Source organism: Lemur catta, chromosome 8, assembly GCF_020740605.2.
Source record: "Lemur catta isolate mLemCat1 chromosome 8, mLemCat1.pri, whole genome shotgun sequence".
Lineage (NCBI taxonomy): Eukaryota > Metazoa > Chordata > Mammalia > Primates > Lemuridae > Lemur > Lemur catta.
The window spans coordinates 55,544,007-55,564,374 of NC_059135.1; the positions used below are offsets into that span (position 1 = coordinate 55,544,007).

Genomic DNA, 20,368 nt, shown 5'->3' on the forward strand with positions numbered 1-20,368 from the left:
AGTAAGACAATTACTGGTGACTCAGGGCTCCCTGCTGCCTCTGCATCTCGCAGATGAAGAGCATGCAGGGACTGCTGCTTCCCATGTAGGAACAACTGGTTTGTGAATAGGAAAGTCAGAGTCAAAAGGAATCTTTATCTTTGAAAAAAATGCCTATGTAAGATGAAAATTCAGCCTAAGGATTCTATTTCAGGACAACAGTCAATTGCAGGCATTGAGTCCTTAAGGAGACCTTTCAAACAGACTCACAAATGTTTCAAGTGGTGACATGCCCCTCCACGCCCCACGACCCACAGCATCCAGGCAGTGCGAGAGAATCCAGACTAGATTCCCAGTCAGATTTTCCTCCCTTTTGTTATCTGAATTCTGCCTATTTCACCTTTACCAATGAATGAGAAGAAGGCAGAGAAACTACGTGCTCCTTGAGAGCAAAAACTCTGTCATGTTCATCTTTGCAACTCAAGCACCCCACTTAAGCCTAAGTTTGGATGAACAAAGTGAAAAGGTGTCCTAGGGCAGAAGACATAGGCATTCCCAAATTCCCAGTGGATTGTGTGCTAAAGCACTTTTGCAAATTGGTAGTTTAGAACTTGAAAAGCATGAACTTCCACAAGCATGAAGTTCTAGAGGGAGTCTAAGTCCTCAGAGGAGGCCATAAAACTCTATTTAGCCACAAAAATCTAATAATGCACCCAAAGTAGAGAACTTCAGCTATTATATTGCTTCTTCCTAAATAACCATTTAAAATACTGTTTTCATCAGAAAATGTGTTTCACTTCAGGATGCCAGAAACAGATTTCCATTTCCCCCAGAACCAAGCATATCTCATCGAGCTTTTCCTACTGAAAAAAATAAAAGAGAAGAGAAAAAATACGAGGAAAGCAAGTGGGTAGAAGAGAAAAAATATGAGGAAAGCAAGGGGAGAGATGTTGGCCCTACCAAAAAATAGCCCTGACCCCTGGCAGATGCAGGTTTACAAGGAAGGTGAGATAGGACAAAAACCTCTGGGTACCACCAGTGATATCCTGAAGTATCTCTGCTTTTACATAGCATATAGTCTACAATTCTTTGGTTTAAACACTTGTCTTAAGTGTTTCAAATTAGGAAATAAAAGGCAGTTGCTTGAAGGGGAATTTGGAGAAGGGAGAGATTTCAGGTTGACAATGTCAGTTTAAAACTGGAAGCAGGAGTAAGGATGCTGGATTGTAAGCTTCTTAAAGGCTAGGACCATGTTCTAGTCATTTCTATATAACCCAGTCTCCTCAGTGCTCACGACTTAATTCACCAACAAATAAATAAGATTTAAGTAAGAAATTTAACTTCTCAATGTAGCAACAAAATGTGTGGGCTTTGGAGTCAAACTTCTCAGATTCAAATCATTTTTCCTCCCCATGGTTCATGACCATGGCAAGCTGCTTAACCTCCCTGCATTTCTAGTTTTCTCATCTGGAAAAAAGGGGTTGTGATAGTACCTACTTCACAGAGTTGCTGTGGGATTATTGCATTTATACTTGTCAAACATAGAGCACTATGCCTGCCACATAGCACTTGATAAATCTCAGCCATTATTATCTTTTCCATCATCATTTAGCTAATTGTCTTGTATTAGTTTCCTCGAGAAGCTGGTAAACATAAAAGCTGGCTGGTACAATAGGTTGCATTGTGGCCCCCAAAAGATACCTCTACTCAAAACCTGAGAATGTGACCTCATTTGGAATAAGGATTTTTGCAGATATAATTAAGGCAAGGGTCTCAAGATGAGATCACGCCGGATTAGGATGGGCCCTAAATCCAATGTCCTTATAGACAGAAAAGACCCAGAAACAAAGGGAAGAAGGCCATGTGAAGATGGAGCCAGAGATTGGAGTCATGCTGCCACAAGCCAAGGAAAGCCGGGAGCCACCCAAAGCTGGCAGAGGAAAGGAAGGATTCTTTCCTAGAGTCTTCAAAGGGAGTGTAGCCCTGCTGACTCATTGATTTTGGACTTCTGGCCTCCAGAACTGTGAGAGAATACCTTTCTGTTGTTTTAAGCCACCAAGTTTATGGTAAATTGTTGTGGCATCCCTAAGAAACTTATACAGTTGGGCACAGATGACTTTGGAACAACCTAGATTTTAGTGAGGGAAATAAGCCGAAATATAAATTGGTAATTATCACGAGTTCTCCTTTTCTCGAATTGTGTACTTCAGGGAAAGTTCTCTTTATGAAGGGATAATCACTAGCTTCAGAGATTGGAATATTCAGGCCAGTCTGTCCCATCCATTTCCAGCCAAGGACATTTCTGCTGGGAATCTTGAAAACATTCTGCATTTTCCCACAGCAATAAAATGGAAGTACTCAATATGCAATGAGATACTGGACAGAGTCAGCTATTACCTGGCCCCAAATCAATGGGCAGGCAACACAGCTCTCAGTGCTTGTCCAGTAAACACACCCACACTGGTCCCCACTGCCTTCCTCACTCCTCTCCGTGGAGGTCGAAGGAGTCATTAGCCAAAGACTCTAAGGTAAGGAAAGATACCTGGTTACCAAGAAACTAACAAAATTATATATTTCCCCTAATTCTATTGATTCTTGCAATTGTATCTATAAAACAGATCTCCTTCAAAGTGAAAACTGTTTCCAGGTCATCTGCAAGATTCTTCTAAGCCTTTGGAATTTTAAAGGAGTCCTCAGGAAAGAGTTGGGAGAGAGAGCTCAATCCACTGATGTTCAGAGAAACGGTTTTCGTTCTTTTCCTCTCTTCTTACTCCCGGAGAAAAATAGCAGCAGACAGAGCAGTAACAGTCAGAGAAGGGTGACTTTTTTGGAGCAAAGGCATTAGACGAGATGACACATGCTGACAGGTTCAGCAAACAGTGGATGCTCTGCCAATCAGCAGATAATTTCTGTGTTTGCAATGTAGGAAAGATTGTGAGTCACGCAGCATTTCAAAGATAGGTCACGATTACCCCGTGTGTCATCTTCTAATGTGAAGGTCAAGAAAAAGAAGATGATGGGTAAAGGCAGAAAAGGGAAGAGCAAGGAGACCTGTGTGCAGGCAAATCATCCAGGCAGGTCTGGCTTCACATTTTCTGACAGTGCCCAGGGAACCTTCGTAATTATCTGCTTTGTTGATATCTGAGGCTCACAGGTAACCAGCACTTCATTAACTCAAAGGTCCTTTGCAAATTGTGAAAGTCACTTCTTCCCTGACTCAATCAAGGTTTTCTTTTCTTCCATTACTTGGTAATTTACTCAATATATTTCCAGTAAGGAAAGGGCTGCAACCCTTCCCTGCAAGGAAGAGGCCAGTGAGGAAAACCAGAAGCAGCCACACACAGTATTCTGGATCCCAGAGTACCCTGAAATGGACTTTCTTGTTTAATTGAAGAGAATTCCAGAAAGCTAAAAATACTCACATTCAAATAGAAAAAAAAATAATTCTGAAGTCAAATGGATTCAAAGGATTTTCATCATTATTTGTCACTTGCTTTTCTCCACTGGATGGGGAAGGGGAAAGTGAGATGGATCCCCATGAAACACACAGGTAAATAATTGAAGTGCCTTTTAAAAATATGTAAATGCTTAATATGTAAATTTCTCCACTCTTCATCACAGAGCTTTTCTGAGGAAAGTAAACATTTTTAGCACTCAAAATCAAGATAGTATACACACTCACACGTGCACATTCACACACGTATGCATGTGCACACACATACACTTGGTCAATCCACAACCCTTCAGTAAGAACTGCGCAATTCTAATTGACAGGATAATTTTTAAGTAAATAACTTGGTGAATATAAAGCCAACATATTTTCCCTAGTTTCAGGAAGAGAAAAGCTGTTTAATATGTGCCAATATGCTAAGATTTTTTAAAAATGTCTCTCTCATTCGTGTCCAGGAGTGTCAAGTCAGCTGTTAAGGCTGTGACAATGGCAAGTGTTTAGCACCCATGAGCACACATAATCACATCGGGAATCTGCTGACCTGTTAATGTTGGTGTTCCCTACCTTGATTTCGTTCACCACTTACACAGGAACCAAAAGACAGTAAAAGGGCAGGAAGTTACACTAGGAGGAGAGAAACAAAGCCTCTAGGTTAGGATAAGGATCCTCTTCTAGCAACTGCCCTGTTTCGGAGGATCTGCTCTGTCCTCAGGCACAAGTGAGTGGAGTGAGAGTACAGAGATTGTTAGAGATCAGAGGCTTGGCTGGACACAGAAGCAAGCTAAGTAGAGTCATTGGAGATGAAGGGTCTATTTAGCACACACGCACTCACACATATACATGCACACACTTCTCAGCTGCCTAACATTTATCACCTTATGAAATTTTTGAACAGTTGGTCTATATGCAAATGCATACTAAAAAGAGAAAAGAAAAAATATACCAAGCTAGATGATCTCTTATCAAAAGTACATTTACCTTGCTAATCAGAAGCCACATCTTAATCTTGATTTTTGGGAAATTATGTTGCCACAATAAACAAATGATGAGGGGTAAATCATTTGTAAAAAATCAAAGCACACACACAAAACATTCTAGATACCATTTCTCATTTTCTGACATGTTACTGTACACAATGCTGCTTTTGGTTCCTGAATCCTCATATCCTTTTGAACACTCACTAGACTATTAATTTAAAAAAGCCAGGAGCTTCATCTGCTCCTCTAATCATCATGACCTATTTTTATATTTTGGAAAAGGCAGAAAGACTAACCCTGATTTGGGTGAGAATCATTTTTGGAATAGTGGTTGGTGGTTGTTCACATCTGGATTAGGTATAAAACGATAACATTATGATGATGAACACTGGAGTGCCTCATCTGCATATAAATAGAGCTAATCAGAAATGCAAATTGCAATCATGAGAAATTTTTAAAGGCTGTGATAGCTGTGTGATTGTGCAGATAAGGAAAGGTCAACACTTGTATTGTTAAAGCAGTTAAATGGCTCCCAGCCTGCCCCAGAGCCTTCCTTTGAAAGAGACATTTGGAAGGTACAAATTATCTATCAATCTGCACCCTGGCCAGGAAGGAGTCCCCAGATAGCTTCTTCTTCCGTAACTAGAGCCTTGAGCTGGTCATATATCAGCCCGATTTCAATGAAAGACAACCAACCAAACCTCTTTGTACAAACCCCCTAATGCATCCATAGAGTAGAAAATACTCGTATACTTGCATTTAAATACCTTCCAAACAGACTTCTTTCTTTCAGCAAAATTCTCATTGAGATGGAAAGTAAGACACATCTCTGATACAACATTTTTGTGATACATTTCAGTGCTGGTCTGAGTGAATAGAGTAGTATGACACACATATTTTTTTACCCCCAAATTTTCCTGAATACTAGAGAAAGTATATAATTAAAAAGAAAATACCAGTATTTAGACAGATGACTTAATCCAAAATTGTGTTTGTCGTCTTATCATGCAAAGCACAAAAAAAAATGAATAAAAAAACAAAATGCTGAAAATATGCAATTGTTCCAACATGATCCTATTATTCCTTGGGGTATGTTATCTTTCAGGAACATCCTCTCTCCGTGCCCCTACCCCTTGTTTTTTCCAAAGGAAATATATTTTACAAACAGGCTTTGTCATGTTTGGAGAGAAATTGCTTATGATTAGTAGCCCTTTCACAAAGAACTGATGAGTCAAGAGCGCCATCTTGTGGCCTACCTTGGAATCTTAAAGAGTGTTTTCACAGGATGCATGTCAAAGAGGGGAGGGTCTCCATCTCCCAGTTCAATAGCTGTGATCCCCAAGGACCAGACGTCACAGCGAGCGTCATAGGAAGAGTCATACTGCTGCTCACAAGCAATGACCTATTAGACAAAAGCAGAACACATCAATTCCACTGACCTCAGATATCCTAAAAAGGCCCTTGGCCAATCTTAGCCCCCTTCTCAGTTCCCTTGGCCACAGTGATATTAAATTCCAGTAATAATAAGATGCATGAATTCTAGGCCTTATTTATGTGTGACTAATTTATCACCTGATATGTTCGTTAACTTTTAAAAATGTTTCAGTTCAGCTCAAAAAAACATGCATTGAAATTTCTAAGTACCAAGAAGAGCCCAAGGGGAAGCACAATGGTAAATAACACACTGTCCCCACCCTGTCATCCTTTAAGGAAAGCCTTTGTCTACATCCTTCACCTCATCACCAGCTACTGAATTCAGCAACAAAGAACAGTTGTTCTCAAAGATGCTTGTCTATTGCACAAAATCCCCAGGAGTGTCACGAATTGAAGGGAAAGATATTGGAAGACTGATGTGGTTAACATAAAATAGGAACCACCCCAATCCCCATTCCCTTTTTCCAAGAACATTTGCCCCCTCCTCAAACCCCAACAACTGGTTTGCATTATAGCAGGAGCTGCTACTCAACTATTGGCCTGACTGGGTACAAGAGCAGCAGAACCAGAAAATGACCCTGGGCTTGTCATTGCTCTGGAGAGCATGGGACCCTGTAGAGAAATCTGTTTCTATCAACTTTTTGAGTCAGGCAGGAAAAGCCTCTACACTCAGACCCTGATGATTATCACAGTGGGGAGGGCAGAAGTAAGGGGTGGAAGGATGTGGAAGGACCAGGTACCCCTGTTTGACCTGAAATCTGCCTGCCAGGATGAACCATGGCTATGGGCAGGTGGGAAACTTTGATGTCTGGTGATCCAAACACCTATGAGGCAAACAAGTAGTGCTGATGGTTAACACACAGAAACCAGAGTGACAGGGCTGCCCTTCTAGGCCATCAAAATGTCTTTAGCTTTTACTCTGAATAAGATGGGACAACTGACTATAGTGAACAGAGGAGTGACAGATCTGGCTTGTTTTAGCAAGATCACTCTGGCTACTATGCTGAGGATAAATTGAAATGGGATATGAGTAGAAAAAACAAAACCAGTTAAAAATGCTACTGCAGGAATCCACATGAGAGATGGTGAGCAATAATCAGATTCTAGATATAATTTTGAAGATTGAGCCAACTGGATTTGCTGAATGGGGCTTATAAGAAAAAGGAGTTGAGCACAACTCAAAGTTTTTGACCTGAGAAACTGTCAGAATTGAATTGGTATTTACTGAGATGGGGAAGACAGTAGCAGAAACAGACATGGGGTGAAAAGCTAGAGCTCCATTTAGGATAGAGGAAGTCTCAGATGCCTGGGAGACTTCCAAATGGAGAGGTCGATTTTATCCTGGCAAGAGTCACACTGGACTTCTGACTTAGAGAATCATAAGATAACTGGAATGATCTGAATGTGTCCCCCAAAATTCATGTGTTGGAAATTTAATCCCCAATGCAGCAACGCCGGGAGGTGGGGCCTTTTGGGAGGTGTTTAGGTCACGAGGGTTCTACCCACTATAAAAAGGGCTTGCAGGAGTGGGTTTTGCTTTCTTCTGCCATGTGAGGACGCAATAAGGATGTCCACACAAGATGCCAACACCTTGATCTTAGACTTCCAAGCCCCTAGAACTGTGAGAGAATAAATTTTTGCTCTTTATAAATTACCCTGTCTCAGGTATTCTGTTACAGCAGCACAAATAGACTAAGGCAATAAAAAACGTGTTGTTTTAAGCCACTGAATTTGTGGTATTGATGGCAGTGATACTTGCGGGACCTGGCAAAATGTGCCAACCACCTTGCCCTAGACCTTGTGCTCTTGCTCCCATAATTGCCCTCTACCCTTCTCCTCTGGGTTCTAAACTGGAGAACATTTTCCATAATCCCACATCCTTGGCCTGGTCCAGCCCTATCTTCTAAATAGAATATCCTTCATAGAATATCCTGTCTCACTTTTAACACGTTATTTTCAAACATGCATTCAAACTAAAGTTTAGATAATTCCAATGTCAGAACCAGAGGCCATTTCATTGCCCTCAAAGACCTCACTTTCCTCATCTCAATCAGGTGAGAACCTACACTATTTTTAAAGATCCCTAGAGAAGGCTATTCGACACCTTCCCTTTCAGAAATGACATTTTCAAAAGTGTGGAGCAAACATAATTTTAGACCTATCAATCAGCAAATAGTTCACCATTCTTCATGATGTTGTGCTGGGCCCTGTGAAGGAATGAGAAATAAGACTCTATGCTTCCCCCACAGGAGCTAGGACCAATTGACAATATAAAGTGAACATATTATAATGAAATGATAAACCATGACAACTACAAATGTCCTCAGACAATGTGTACTAATGTGTCCAATAAAGGATATGGGTTCCAAATGCTTAGGATATTAGAGGGAGACCACTGCTGGCTAAGCAAGAAAATAAAAAGTATCTAGTGCCCATAGTCTCCAACTTCCAAGGAGAAATTCGAATCAACTTCTAGCCATCTTGGATGGGACACAGAAGGCAATTCCAAGAATACATCCAAATGTGGGAATGGAGATATCCTAACGTTTCTCAAGTACTGCCATAAAATATTCAAAACTTTTATCTGGTTTCTATTTCTCTTTACAAACAGATGATATCTTCAGCTCATTCCAATTAATAGAAAAGCGTCTCTTGGCCAAATTATTCTCTTCCCAAAAGTCAATTCATCACATAACGAAGAAATTCTTTAAGCTCAGCCTTTCAAGGAAGTTTACAGAAAATTACGCTAATAAAATAACTTACAAATAATTATTGAGTACCCATTATTGAGCCAGGCATGGTAGTGGGCCCTGGTGAGAGAAAGTCAAATACACACTGCATTTAATCTTCATAGTAATTCTGTGAAGTAGGTGCTATTATCACCTTTTGTAGATGTGGAAACTGAGGATAGTGCAGTTAAACAGCTTACCCAGCATCATGTGGCCAGTAATTGTCAGGGACAGAATTTGAATCCAGGCACGGAGAAAGATAAGTAAACAAATCATTGCCATATGATAAGTGCTATATATAATAAAGTTTATATTCAGTTAAAATTAGCAGCTTCTGCACTCAGATTTTGACTAAACTAACCAGGTTTTTTGAGGTTTAGTCACCTAAACTCCATCTTCTCAGAGGGCCTCTCTTTCAGGATTGCTCCTTAACAGGAGGAAACAGCCCTTTATGTGGGTTACACGTGTGATGGGATTTGAAGAAGCAGTCTTAAGAGAATGAGTCCCAACTGATGCTCAACATGTGCTATAACTGGATTCCCTATCAACATAACACCAAAGTCTGTTAACTGTTTCTTTAGAAGAAAAGAGTAATATCATTCCCCTTAGCTCAGCATTCTCCTTGTCCCTAGGTAAAATAAAGCTGAGTTAAGGATGCTTGGATGATCAAATAATCTTTGGTTCTCTTGCCCCCAGGATAAAGCGACCTCACAAAGAACTCTCTGAATCAGTTGTTATGATGCTCTATTAAGAAAGGAGAGTGGCAGTGGCAAGTAGGTGCACTGCTTTGAGACCGGGTTTTCCAGATTCTGTAAGTCATATTAAGGGGGGAGAAAAATGGGTTGAGATGGTTTTTGACACAGGCCCGGGACCCCAAACACCTCACCCTCTCACACTCCTTCACCTCACCTTTACTGCCTCAAGGAGTAGACATGCCCAAGGCAAGTGTTTAATCTCCTTTACTTAGAGTCTTGGCTTCAATCACAGGACTATCAATGATGATGGTGGCCATGGGATGGGGCGGGTAGAATAGATGTGAGAGAGAGTTCAAGGGATTTAAAATGGAAGGGTAGGGAGAGGGATACATCAAGGAAGACTGACATTTTGATCCTGGGTGACCAGAAGAATGATTTACAAAAATAGGAAAATCAGAAGGAGAAATCAGTTTGCTAGGCAATATAACAAGTTCACATTGGGTCTGAGTGCTGCCTTTAACCAGGCGTAAACAAATCGCTTATGCTATCAAGTCCTCTCTTGATCTATAAAATGGCAAGGTGGGAATGAATGACCTATACTATCCTTTCTATCTCTAATATTCTATGACTTCACTATTTCCAAATAAGTGATCTTGGGTTAGGATTGCTAACATTCCCTTGCAAATTAGCTAGAGTAAACAGTACATTATTCTGGGGTGTGAACAGGATGGCTGGAACCTTGAGGGGATTTTATTGCCAATATTTTATAGAAGATCTTAAGATCTGTGAAAATATGCCAGTTGCTGTGATAATGCCTACGTTAAGGAAGATGAGCTTCAGCGACAGAGCAATTGTTTGGATGCTGGTTAATGGAGCATGTCCACATTCCTACCTTGAAATACCAACTTATGGCTTTTCTGGTACACTTAGACTACAGTGCTGCTTATTTCAGGAAGAGGAAAAACACTAATGTCAGGATTACTAGCAATATCTATGCATTGGCAGCCTTAGTGCCCAATGCCAACAGCTATTTTACCGAGCAGTGGGCCTCAGCCTCCCAAATCTTGGTTGTTATCTCTTTGACGGTCAAAAGCTTTTCTTTCTGGGGGGTATTAAGAATAAGAAACAAATTTTCACCAATGTTTTAGCTCAACTGGTCTTGGGAGAAAACGCAGCAGTTAGTTTTCTTTGATTGGTGGGGCAGCTCTCTTTAGCCTTCCTTACACTAACAAGTTCCCCATTTCCAGGCTTCTTAAATCCATCCTTAGTCACTCCAGAGGCAGCACCTCCTCCTCTCTCCTGCAGGAGTTTAGGGAGTGAAACCACACCCACAACTTGATAGCACAACCACTTTGACACATATTTATCCTCTCATCCAACCTTGGGCATGGTCAACAGAGTTCTGTTGAAAATGGCTGCGCCTTTCCTCAGCTACCAACCAGAGAATGGCAGACAAATAACAACTGTCAGCAGCTCTTGGGTTGTGGAGAGACTTGCACCTCTGGCTGATACCAGAAAATCCCAGAGCCTGACATCTTTATTTTGGTTTTGCCACCCCCTCACTGGGTGATTTTGGCAAAATATTTAATCTCCCTGCACCTCACGCCCTTTTTATGGGTTTCATCTGAACTACTGTTTACGAAAATGCTAGTTATTCAGCTTTTTCTAAGATACAGAAACACTGACGGTAGATACGATTGGGTCATTGATGCATGCATACATAATATTTTTTATTTGCATTTTCCAAAATGTTTATAGGGAGCATGAATTATTTCTATAATAGAAAGGAGCAAGTTTTTTGTTTTGTGTCTTGAAAGTGTTATTAAATATTCAAAAGTTTGCCTTAACTTTCAAAGGTGTGGTTCCTTCTTCCCAGGTATTTGTTGACTGTTGGGATTCTTTATCAACAAGTTGTCACATTATAAAACTAGGTCCCCATGAGATTAATACAAGAAGAATGAAAGAAATTCCCTTCCCAACTATATCCCTTTCTATTGCAAGCACAAGGTTTAGGTAGTACTTTCACTTTCTCAGGTCACCCTGATCCAGGAAACACCCCAGGATTATATTAATAGTTTCATTTCAATCTGAACCAAGAGTGTGGCTTATTGATAAGGCTCCCAAGATACAAGTAAGATTCACCCTCTGCCTTTTGCAGAAACACTTGAGCTATATAAGAACCGGAGGGAACAGCCTCTCCTCATCTTAAAAGAGTGTCTACATTAATTAGACTGCATATAAAGGAAATTAAAACACTCAACATATGAGCTCCTGGATTCAGAAAACCTAGATTTCTCCAGATATTTAACTTGAACAATTTATCAAATTACATATCAAAGAGCTGCTGAGCCAAAATATCTTTCAATAATGTGATCTTAACCAATGCTTTCCAGCAAATAATATTATAATGTTTTGCTTTCATAAAAATAATTTATCATACTTAACAATAGATATTATTCAGACTATTTTATTTTTCCACTAATATTTTAAAATGTCATTAAAAATGTAATTAGGTTTGTCTTCTATGTTCTGATTTTTTGCCTCACTAGAACTGATCATCCAATTCAAAATTATAACCAAAGGTCAAGATTAAAATTTCACTCAAGTACACAGGCGAAATGCTGTTATCTCAAGAGCTAAATTCAACTAAATAAGAGGCAAGGCAAACAGATCTAAAGCTATTAATCCTTGGCTAACCTTGAGCCCAAAAATGCAGGCAATAGACTGGCAAATAAGATGGGCTGAGAGGTAGAAAGGCAAACAGGATTCTTAATTTTGCTTACACAATTCATGCAGCATAATTGGTAAATGTTATTGATTGTAAAGATTTCTAAAATGGAACTTTGCGGGAATCGGAAATTGCTGTTACAGTATAAATATTCCAGTGGCAAATATTTTTCAACAGTTTTGCAAACATTTTAAAGTGTTACAAGTTGAGATTCAGAAATAAACAAATGAAGTCTCTTCCCTAGGATTAAATATAATTTCAAGGCAGGATATATTTGAGATTTAAGGGGTTTTTTTGTAAAGGAGATATGGACTAGATGAACTGAAATTGATGTATTTGGGGGAGGGGTCTTTCATATTATAAAACTCAAACTAAGGCTAGAATTGAATCTATATCTTATATACCGAGAAACTGCCAGAAATAATTTAAATTAGACTATTCTTAAGAACTTCAGAAGGGTCTCTAATTAAAATGTAATGTTCTACAAGTATCTTCTGCAAGGATTGTAATATTCAGCCTTTAGAGAAATAAAACCAGGTTCAAATTTAAAACACACAGAGCATACTTGCATAACAACCAACTTCCCTCCATGGCTAGTGGAGGGTGGAAGAGAACTAGTTTTGGATTTGAGGCCAGCATAGAACACTGATTTTTACACTTAAATTCCATCAAAGCCCTAGGTAGATGTCAGTTATTCTTATTTGCATGGTAAGTCCCCCCACACACACTCAGGACCAATATCCCCAGAATTCCCCTATGAAAGGTAAACCCGCCCAAAGTTTGTGTGTTCTTAGTCCTCAAGAGGCTCCTGCAGGAGCACATTTGCTTGGAGGTCCAGCGCAATCCCACTGTCCTTCCCTGCTCCAGCAGCTGCCTCAGATGGAGACAGACGCTGAAAGGACTTTGGGATTCACTCATTCAACCCCCTTATTTTACAAAAGAGAAAACTGAGGTCCCTAGGGGGAGAGTTAGTTGACTTGTCTGAAGTCACGCAGCTGGTTTGTGGCCAAACCAAGAGCAAACTCCATGGTTCCCCACTACCTGCCTGAGTGAGGCATCTCCTGGGAATCCTTACAACATGGAGCATGCTGAGCTGCTGCCAAACAGATTCTGTATTCAGTAAACCGCAGCCACAGTAACTTCACACTATGAGCACGTAAGCACATCACCTAAGCATTCAGCAGATGGAGTTCTTGCCGCATCTCACTTCCCTGTCCCCTCACGCTCCCCTCTTTCTTGCCCCTTTCCTTTGCCAGTTAGTGCTCTACTTCCACAGAGCACAGCTAAGGACAGAGTGAAGGGGAGCTCTACAATTCAGTCCATTTTACAGCTTCTTAGTGCAGGTATTATTACCCCAGGCCAGGAAATAGATTCAGAAAGGTTAAGAGACCTGCCCAAGGTCACACAGCTAGTAGGTAATAGAATTGAAGCATGAGCTCACAATAAGAAACTAGTGAGGGGAAAAAAAAAAAGAATGTTTTTCTCCTCTGTGATGCATCTGAAAAATAGGAAGGGAAGCAAATCAGAGTATCTGAAAGTTCCTACTTGTTCATACCCCTTTCTCTGCAAGTAGTCTCTTGATAGCACCATGCAAATCAGGATGTCCTTGGGAATGTCATATGTTTCTATCTGTGATTCTGTTTAACTTTCTAAAACTAAAAAAGGTATAGAAAATACCTGGGACATAATACAGCACGATAAATACTAGTCTACCCACCTCCACTTGCTCCTGCTTCATCCTACTCAAGGTTCCTCTGGGGTCCTATTCCTAATGTTGACTGCCCATCTTCCGTTTGGCTTGGGGTGAGTTCCCTTTCATGTGCTGAGCCTCTGTACTCTGGACAGGACCGCAGAGGCATTGATAGGTCAGTCACCTGGTAATTTGAGACTCAGAGCTCAGGAAGAACCAAGGTCAACTCTAACATTCCTTCAGCAAACACTTCTGCCTCTGCAGTAACAGAATCAGTTCTTCCCCTTTGGTGGATGAAGAAGGAGAAACAGCAGATGCCTTAACCCTTCTCACCTCCCCAGAAGGGGGTGGGGACAGCCTGAAAAGTTCCAAATGTTCCTGTTGGCTATTCCTTTGATACTTCTTGCTTAGCACTGAGGGGAGGGGATGTGAGGCCTCTGTTCTGGGCATCATGTGCTTCTGCACATCTGGGACCTGAAGCCCTCAGATGAGGTCCTATACTTAGACCCACCAGGAAGAGAGTGATGACATGTCACCACCGCCTCCAGGGCCAGCCCCCCACCTCCACACTGATGCATGACATATGACTCAACCTCCCCACAGAGCTCCAGCTGAGAGGGAGCTATTGCTGGAGCTGAGTGAAAAGCTGGTGATACACCCAGTCATTTCACCCTTGCCTTGGGCCCTTCACCTTCCGAAGCCCTGAGCCCTGGGTCGTGCCTCAGAGCCTTAGAAGGCAGGAGCACACTGCAAATGTAGGCAGGGTCAGCCCCAGAACAAGAAGGGAAAGAATCTGTTTCTTAGAGGCTAACACACAACACCCGGGGGAAACCAGGGACCAGCAAAAGGCTACAGAATCTCAGAGATAAATGTTTCTGGGGAAAGCACACAGGTCTTCCATCCAATGAGCTAAAGTTCTAAACTTCTCACTTGACCCTCCTGAGCTCCCAAATCCTGCATTCCTTGTGGTGATAAGACTGGCAGTTAGGGGTCCCAAGAATTCCCAGTCTCTTAAAAGACAGCCAGGTAAAACAGACCACGTCGCCATCATCAGTTCACCCATGCTAAGAGCTTGGTGAGATCCCAACTTCATTGTTCGTGGAACACCAGAGCCACGGAATATGAAAGTAGGAAGAGGCCCTTCCCTCTAAAAACTGCAGAAGTTCTCTGTAATATAGAAAGGCTTGGAGGAAGAGACTACCTAAGCCAATCTCTTCTTTTTACAGTTGAGAACAGGCTAGGCAGAGGTAGGGGTAGGCGCAATCTATGCCACCAAGTTGTAAAGCACTTACCATGCCAGGTACTGCCCCAAATGCTTTCAGTACATTATTTCATTCTGACTTTTGAGCCAGTTACCTCTTTTAACTTCTCCCCATTTTACTCAGAAATATATAGTAACTTGCCTGAGGTAGTGGTTAAGTGGGTAAACAAGTATCTATGATTTGTTCTTAGATCTGACTCCAAAATCTGTGCTTTCTTTACCCACATTGAACCCATATTAAAATAACTGTACCACAAACACTTTTTAGAAAATGAGTGGCAGAAGTAAAACTAAAATTCAAATCTCCTAATTCAATCCTGAAGCACTTTATTTTACTTTTCCAGATTCTTCCCTTTGGTCATTAATTACATTGACTTCTAATGTCATGTCAAAATATTATATTTTCCTTAACATATTAGGAAGGATAATTCTTATCTAACATAATTGAAAAATTAAAAAAAACCAAGATTCATATCTTATACACTGGTGGTCACAAATAGTTTGTTGTAATGTAGTGGTTAAGAGTGAGGAATTTGGAGCCAAATATCTGGGTTCAAATTCGAGTGGCATCACCTAATAAATTGTCTAAGGACAAGAATGGTTACTTTCTGTGACTTACCTGCTTTATATAAATCACTGGACTAGTAATAGTACTGACTTTTTAGCATTATTGTGAGAATTATAAATGAGTTAATAAACATAAAGCACTTAGGGCCTGGCATATAGTAAGTACTCAATAAATACTAACTCCTATTTGGGAACCAAACCCATTAGCTAGAGCTTAGGGAACAAAATGGTAGCAATGACGATAATAATATTTCAGTTCTATAGTGTTTTATGGTTTTCTTAGCTCTTCAACACAAAATATCTCATTTGTCATCTCTAGGCCTGGCAATGCCAAAGGAAATAGCATTATTGTATGATTTAGCTAGGAACCACATAATTAATGAAGACAAGAGTGATTGCAAAAAGCCTGTGATATTTCTGCATTGGTGTAAGCTGGTTGTTATGGCAACGGTCCCATCAACCACCCTTTGCCAGGCAGAAAGAGACCCATTTTTGGAGCCCTCACAGCACATCTGTTTCTCTGCTCAGTTGATTAGCTCTTGTTTGCAACAACGAGCAGATGGAAGTAAAATGGGGAAAAAATTTTCTAAAAAGAAGCAAACGTTTATTTTATCCACAAGTCTGTTTTCCAATACAGAAAGAGACCTTTAGCTGTTTTAGGAAGATGCTGAGTATACTGGATCCTTAATACATGGACTGCTTCTTGCATTGGTGGGATTGCAAAGTGCAGTGTCAATTACAGACGATAGGGCCTTCACATACATCATCTTTTAAAATGATGTGTCTCACACTCCAATTTCAGAGTATCCTTTCACCATATCTCTGCTTATCTTTGTTGTATGAGTTGTCTCAGCTGGTACATATTTTCCACACTGAGTACCCCATATAAATACATTGTAAAGTAAAAGAATACAAATATCCTCTCCCTGCCTTGGTTTCTTCATCTGTAAAATGGGACTTGTGTTCCTATGCTCTCTGAAAAGCCCAGCTGCTTCAACACTTACTAGGTATGTAAATTTGGGCATGGTACCTCCTACAGCTCTTTAAGCCTCACTTTCCTTGGTTGTTAAATGGGGGAAATAATATCTACTACTGACAGCTGTTATGAGAATGAAATCAAATAATATATTTTAAAAGCCACTTATACAATTCCTGGCATATTAGTCACTTCTCAGTAAGTAAAATTTCCTTCTCTCTATACACTTGCTTAGCAAGCACAGTGTTCAAAATACCTGACGATCAGTTAGCAGATGGCACTGGCCAGTAGAAGGTAGATGAGCTGGAACTGGTCCTGGAGGTTCCTCCCTTGTCAGACACAACTTTCCCCCTGTAGTTGCTGGATCATTAGGAAGTCAGGAGTGTCTTAGGGAAAGAAACGGGGCACCTCTTGTGACTGAGGGGAACTCAGGGGTTCTGGACAGCAGCCATTTACCAACCAGAATGAAAACAATTTAATACTTATTTAGAAACAGAACTTATTTAGAAACAGAGTCATTGCAGATATAATTAGTTAAGATGAGGTCTTACTGGAGTAGGTTGGGCCCCTAACCCAATGTGACCAGTATCCTTATAAGAAGATGGCCATATGAAGACAGAGATACACGAGGAAAACACCATGGGACTACAAAGACAGAGACTGGAGTTATGCAGCTGCAAGCCAGGGAGCACCGAGGATTGTCAGCAAACCTCCAGTAGCTAGTAAGAGACAAGGCAGGATCCTCCCCTAGAGGCTTCAGAGGAAGCACAGCCCAACTGACATCTTGGTGTTAGGTTTCTAGACCCCAGAACTGTAGGATATGTCTGCTGTTGTAAGCCACCCAGTTTGTAGTACTTGATTATAGCAAACCTAGGAAATAAATATAGTGCTGGACAAGTCTTCAACCTCAAGATAGGAAGAGAACACACTTCAACTTCTTGGTTGGCTGTGAGAGCAGCCCCACAGTTATAAAAGGAAGATTCTGTTTGTACCATGGGCTCTTTCACCAGTGACTGCTGGAAGGCTGTAGCCACTACTGTCCCTCAAATACTTACAGGCAATGTTGTCATAACCACCCCAAAGCCAGTCCCTGAACAACGAAGTCATGCTGGCAGTGTTCATAGCCAGAGAGATTTAAGAATCTGGGTTTTTGATGACTTTATTAAGTTGCTGAATCAACAAGCTCTGGAATTACCTACCTCTGTTCTTATTATATGAGAAACTTAATTTTCTATTGTTTAAATTGTTTTGCTCAGGATACATAGTTTCTATGTTGAACTTTTTTCTTTCCCTTTTAAGATAATTGTTCCTGTAGTCACAGTATGCTACCCACATGCATGGTAGTTTATAAAAAATTGTACTGATCTTAAGCCAGACATGGTGGCATGTGCCTATAGTCCCAGCAACTCAGGAGGCTAAGGCAAGAGGATCACTTGAGCCCAGGACTTTGAGACCAGCCTGGACAACATAGTGAGCCCCCCATCCCTAAAAAGGAAAAAAATTGTACTGATCTTGATTCTTAGATTAACCTTTCACTATGCCAGGCAATTATCTCCCCAGTAGTATTGTTTCTAAGTACTAACACACTAAGGGTACCCCCTACAATTCTTCTCCTACATTGCTGAGTTGATACTGCTCTACCAATATTTTTCAACTTTAGCAGTGTCCAAATGAGGCAGTGAGAGGAAATTAGTAGAGAGGGTTGACAATATGATAGTCAATTCATGCTGCAGCTCTGAGCTGCCCCAATGAACTGTGTGTCTTGACTGCTTATCAACATTTGACTGTGGTATGGTCACATTCCATTAGCTACCTAGCTCATAGTATAGACTATTTGAATTAAATATTACAGTTACTCAAGCTTGTGAAATAAAAATGGTAATAAAAATGGCAAAATTATAATTTGGTTCAACTTCTCAAAAATAAAATAGGATCAAGGATCTTTCCATTGCATTTAAAAAATAAAAGCACAAGTCATCTGCAATGGTTTTATTCTACTGGCATTGGAGTTGCATGCAATGTTGTCATATTTAATCTAAATACCACTTATTCACATAAATAGAAGTGAAAGCATGTTAAGATTAATATTCTATGTAGGCCATCATATGAAGACAGTGTTAATTTGAACCATTACTGATTATACTTTCAAGAACTGCTCTTGACCCAAAGCATTGCTCACAGTGGACAGTATAAATGTTTGTTCAATTGAACTGACAAATGGAAGGTTGTTCTTTTGGACATTCCTATGGAGGATTATGGAGCAAAAAGAGGCTTTGCTAGAAAAGGTAATTCTCCATTTGGAAAATAAAAGTATGAGGATGGTGCCGGCCTGAGTCCCAAGAACTACAGCCTGGGTCCTGGAGCATATTGGACATGAGCACACGTCCTGTGAGAATTCTGCACTGAGCAGTCAGACATTTGTTCCTGAAAGGTGCTGTCAAGGTCTCCACGCCTTAAACTGCCTACTCCTCAATTCACCCACAGCAACAGGCAGGATGCAGTGCTGGCTTTACCCTGCTGAGAGCAGAATCAGTTCCAGGGAATCCAGGCAATAGGTGCTCACCATAGACCACTAAACTGTCCCCTATAGAAACACTCCACATACTTTATTCAACCCATCTGAAGTTGGAAAGTCAGAAATACCTCTAATAAGTGTATAAAGCCAAGGGCAGGTTTCTCTTAATTATGTTTTTTGATTCTAAAAATACCAGTTTGCTATGTTTTAGAACAAGAACACCATCTTCCATGTTATGACAACCCAAATATGAGTTGGAGGACCTCAGTTACACTTTCCTTTCAGAACAGCTCAATCAAAATCTACAGACAAATTTGCTAATACCAATGGTTGTAAAGCCCTCCTCAAACTGCCCTCCAAATTCGTCATATTCCTTTGGCTTTTTTTACCAACACATTCATTCATCCAACAGATATTTTTTGAGCACCTATTCTGTATTAAACACTACACTAAGAGCTGGGCATCCCAAGTCCCTGCCAGAGCTTAGAATCCAGTTGGGAGACTTGTCTGCCAGCAATTACTATGCAGGGGTCAAAGTGTGCTACTGAAGGCTATAAGGCTGCAGTGGAAATATAGGAATAGCAACCTCAATGTCAGCAAGTGATTAGGGAAGATTTCCTAGGAGAGCTAGCATTTGAGAATTGAAGATAAAGAAGGAATTTTCCAGAGCTCTGAGGGCCATTCTGGATGCTATACCAGTACACTAGGGGTTTAAACGAATGACATATCTGTAGGGCTATGTCTCACTACTGTTGGAGCATTAAAAACAAATAAGTTGGGGGAAAATAATCTGAAATGAGGCTGGATAGATAGATAGGGGCTGGAATATGAAGGGCTTTATTCACAATCCAAAGGAGTTTGGACTTTATCCTGCAGTGTTTCTTAAAGTGGAGTTCACAAAGTCTCTATGAAAACTTTTTCTTTGCTTTTGTTTTAATGATAATTATATTAATAATTATAAAAACAATAATGGGGGAAGGAGGAGTAAAAAACATCTTCCAGATTATCCGGATGACCATTTGCCACACAATTTTAGTGTCAATATTATGTTTGCTATTAAGTTAGCACCAAGCCAATATAGAGATGTAACAGTTGGCGGTCAAAGGAAATGCTATTTGAACAAAGAGATCAAGCTAGCTGAAATAGAGTAAAGCCGTAGAGCTGAGTCACCACAGGGTACATGGGAATAGTTATGCCCAACTCAAAATAATCCGTGCTACTGTGATCTGAAACATAATCACATTGCAAAGGACAACTGAGATCCACAAAACAGTATCATTTGTTTCACTAAATTAAAGCTCCTTACTTGAATGTTCCTGGCTTTGTAATAGTTTTTTCATAATATTAGGTCATTAAATATGAAATT

General features: G+C 40.4%; 1 protein-coding gene across 1 annotated transcript in view; it reads right to left on the reverse strand.

Annotated features, from left to right (window-relative positions):
• The window catches only part of MYO3B (myosin IIIB), a 373,253-nt gene that overhangs the window by 336,676 nt on the left and 16,209 nt on the right, over positions 1 to 20,368 (reverse strand). The window contains exon 7 of the mRNA XM_045560289.1: positions 5,664 to 5,809. Coding sequence (XP_045416245.1) covers positions 5,664 to 5,809 — 146 coding nt within the window. The remainder of the gene's footprint in view (positions 1 to 5,663; positions 5,810 to 20,368) is intronic.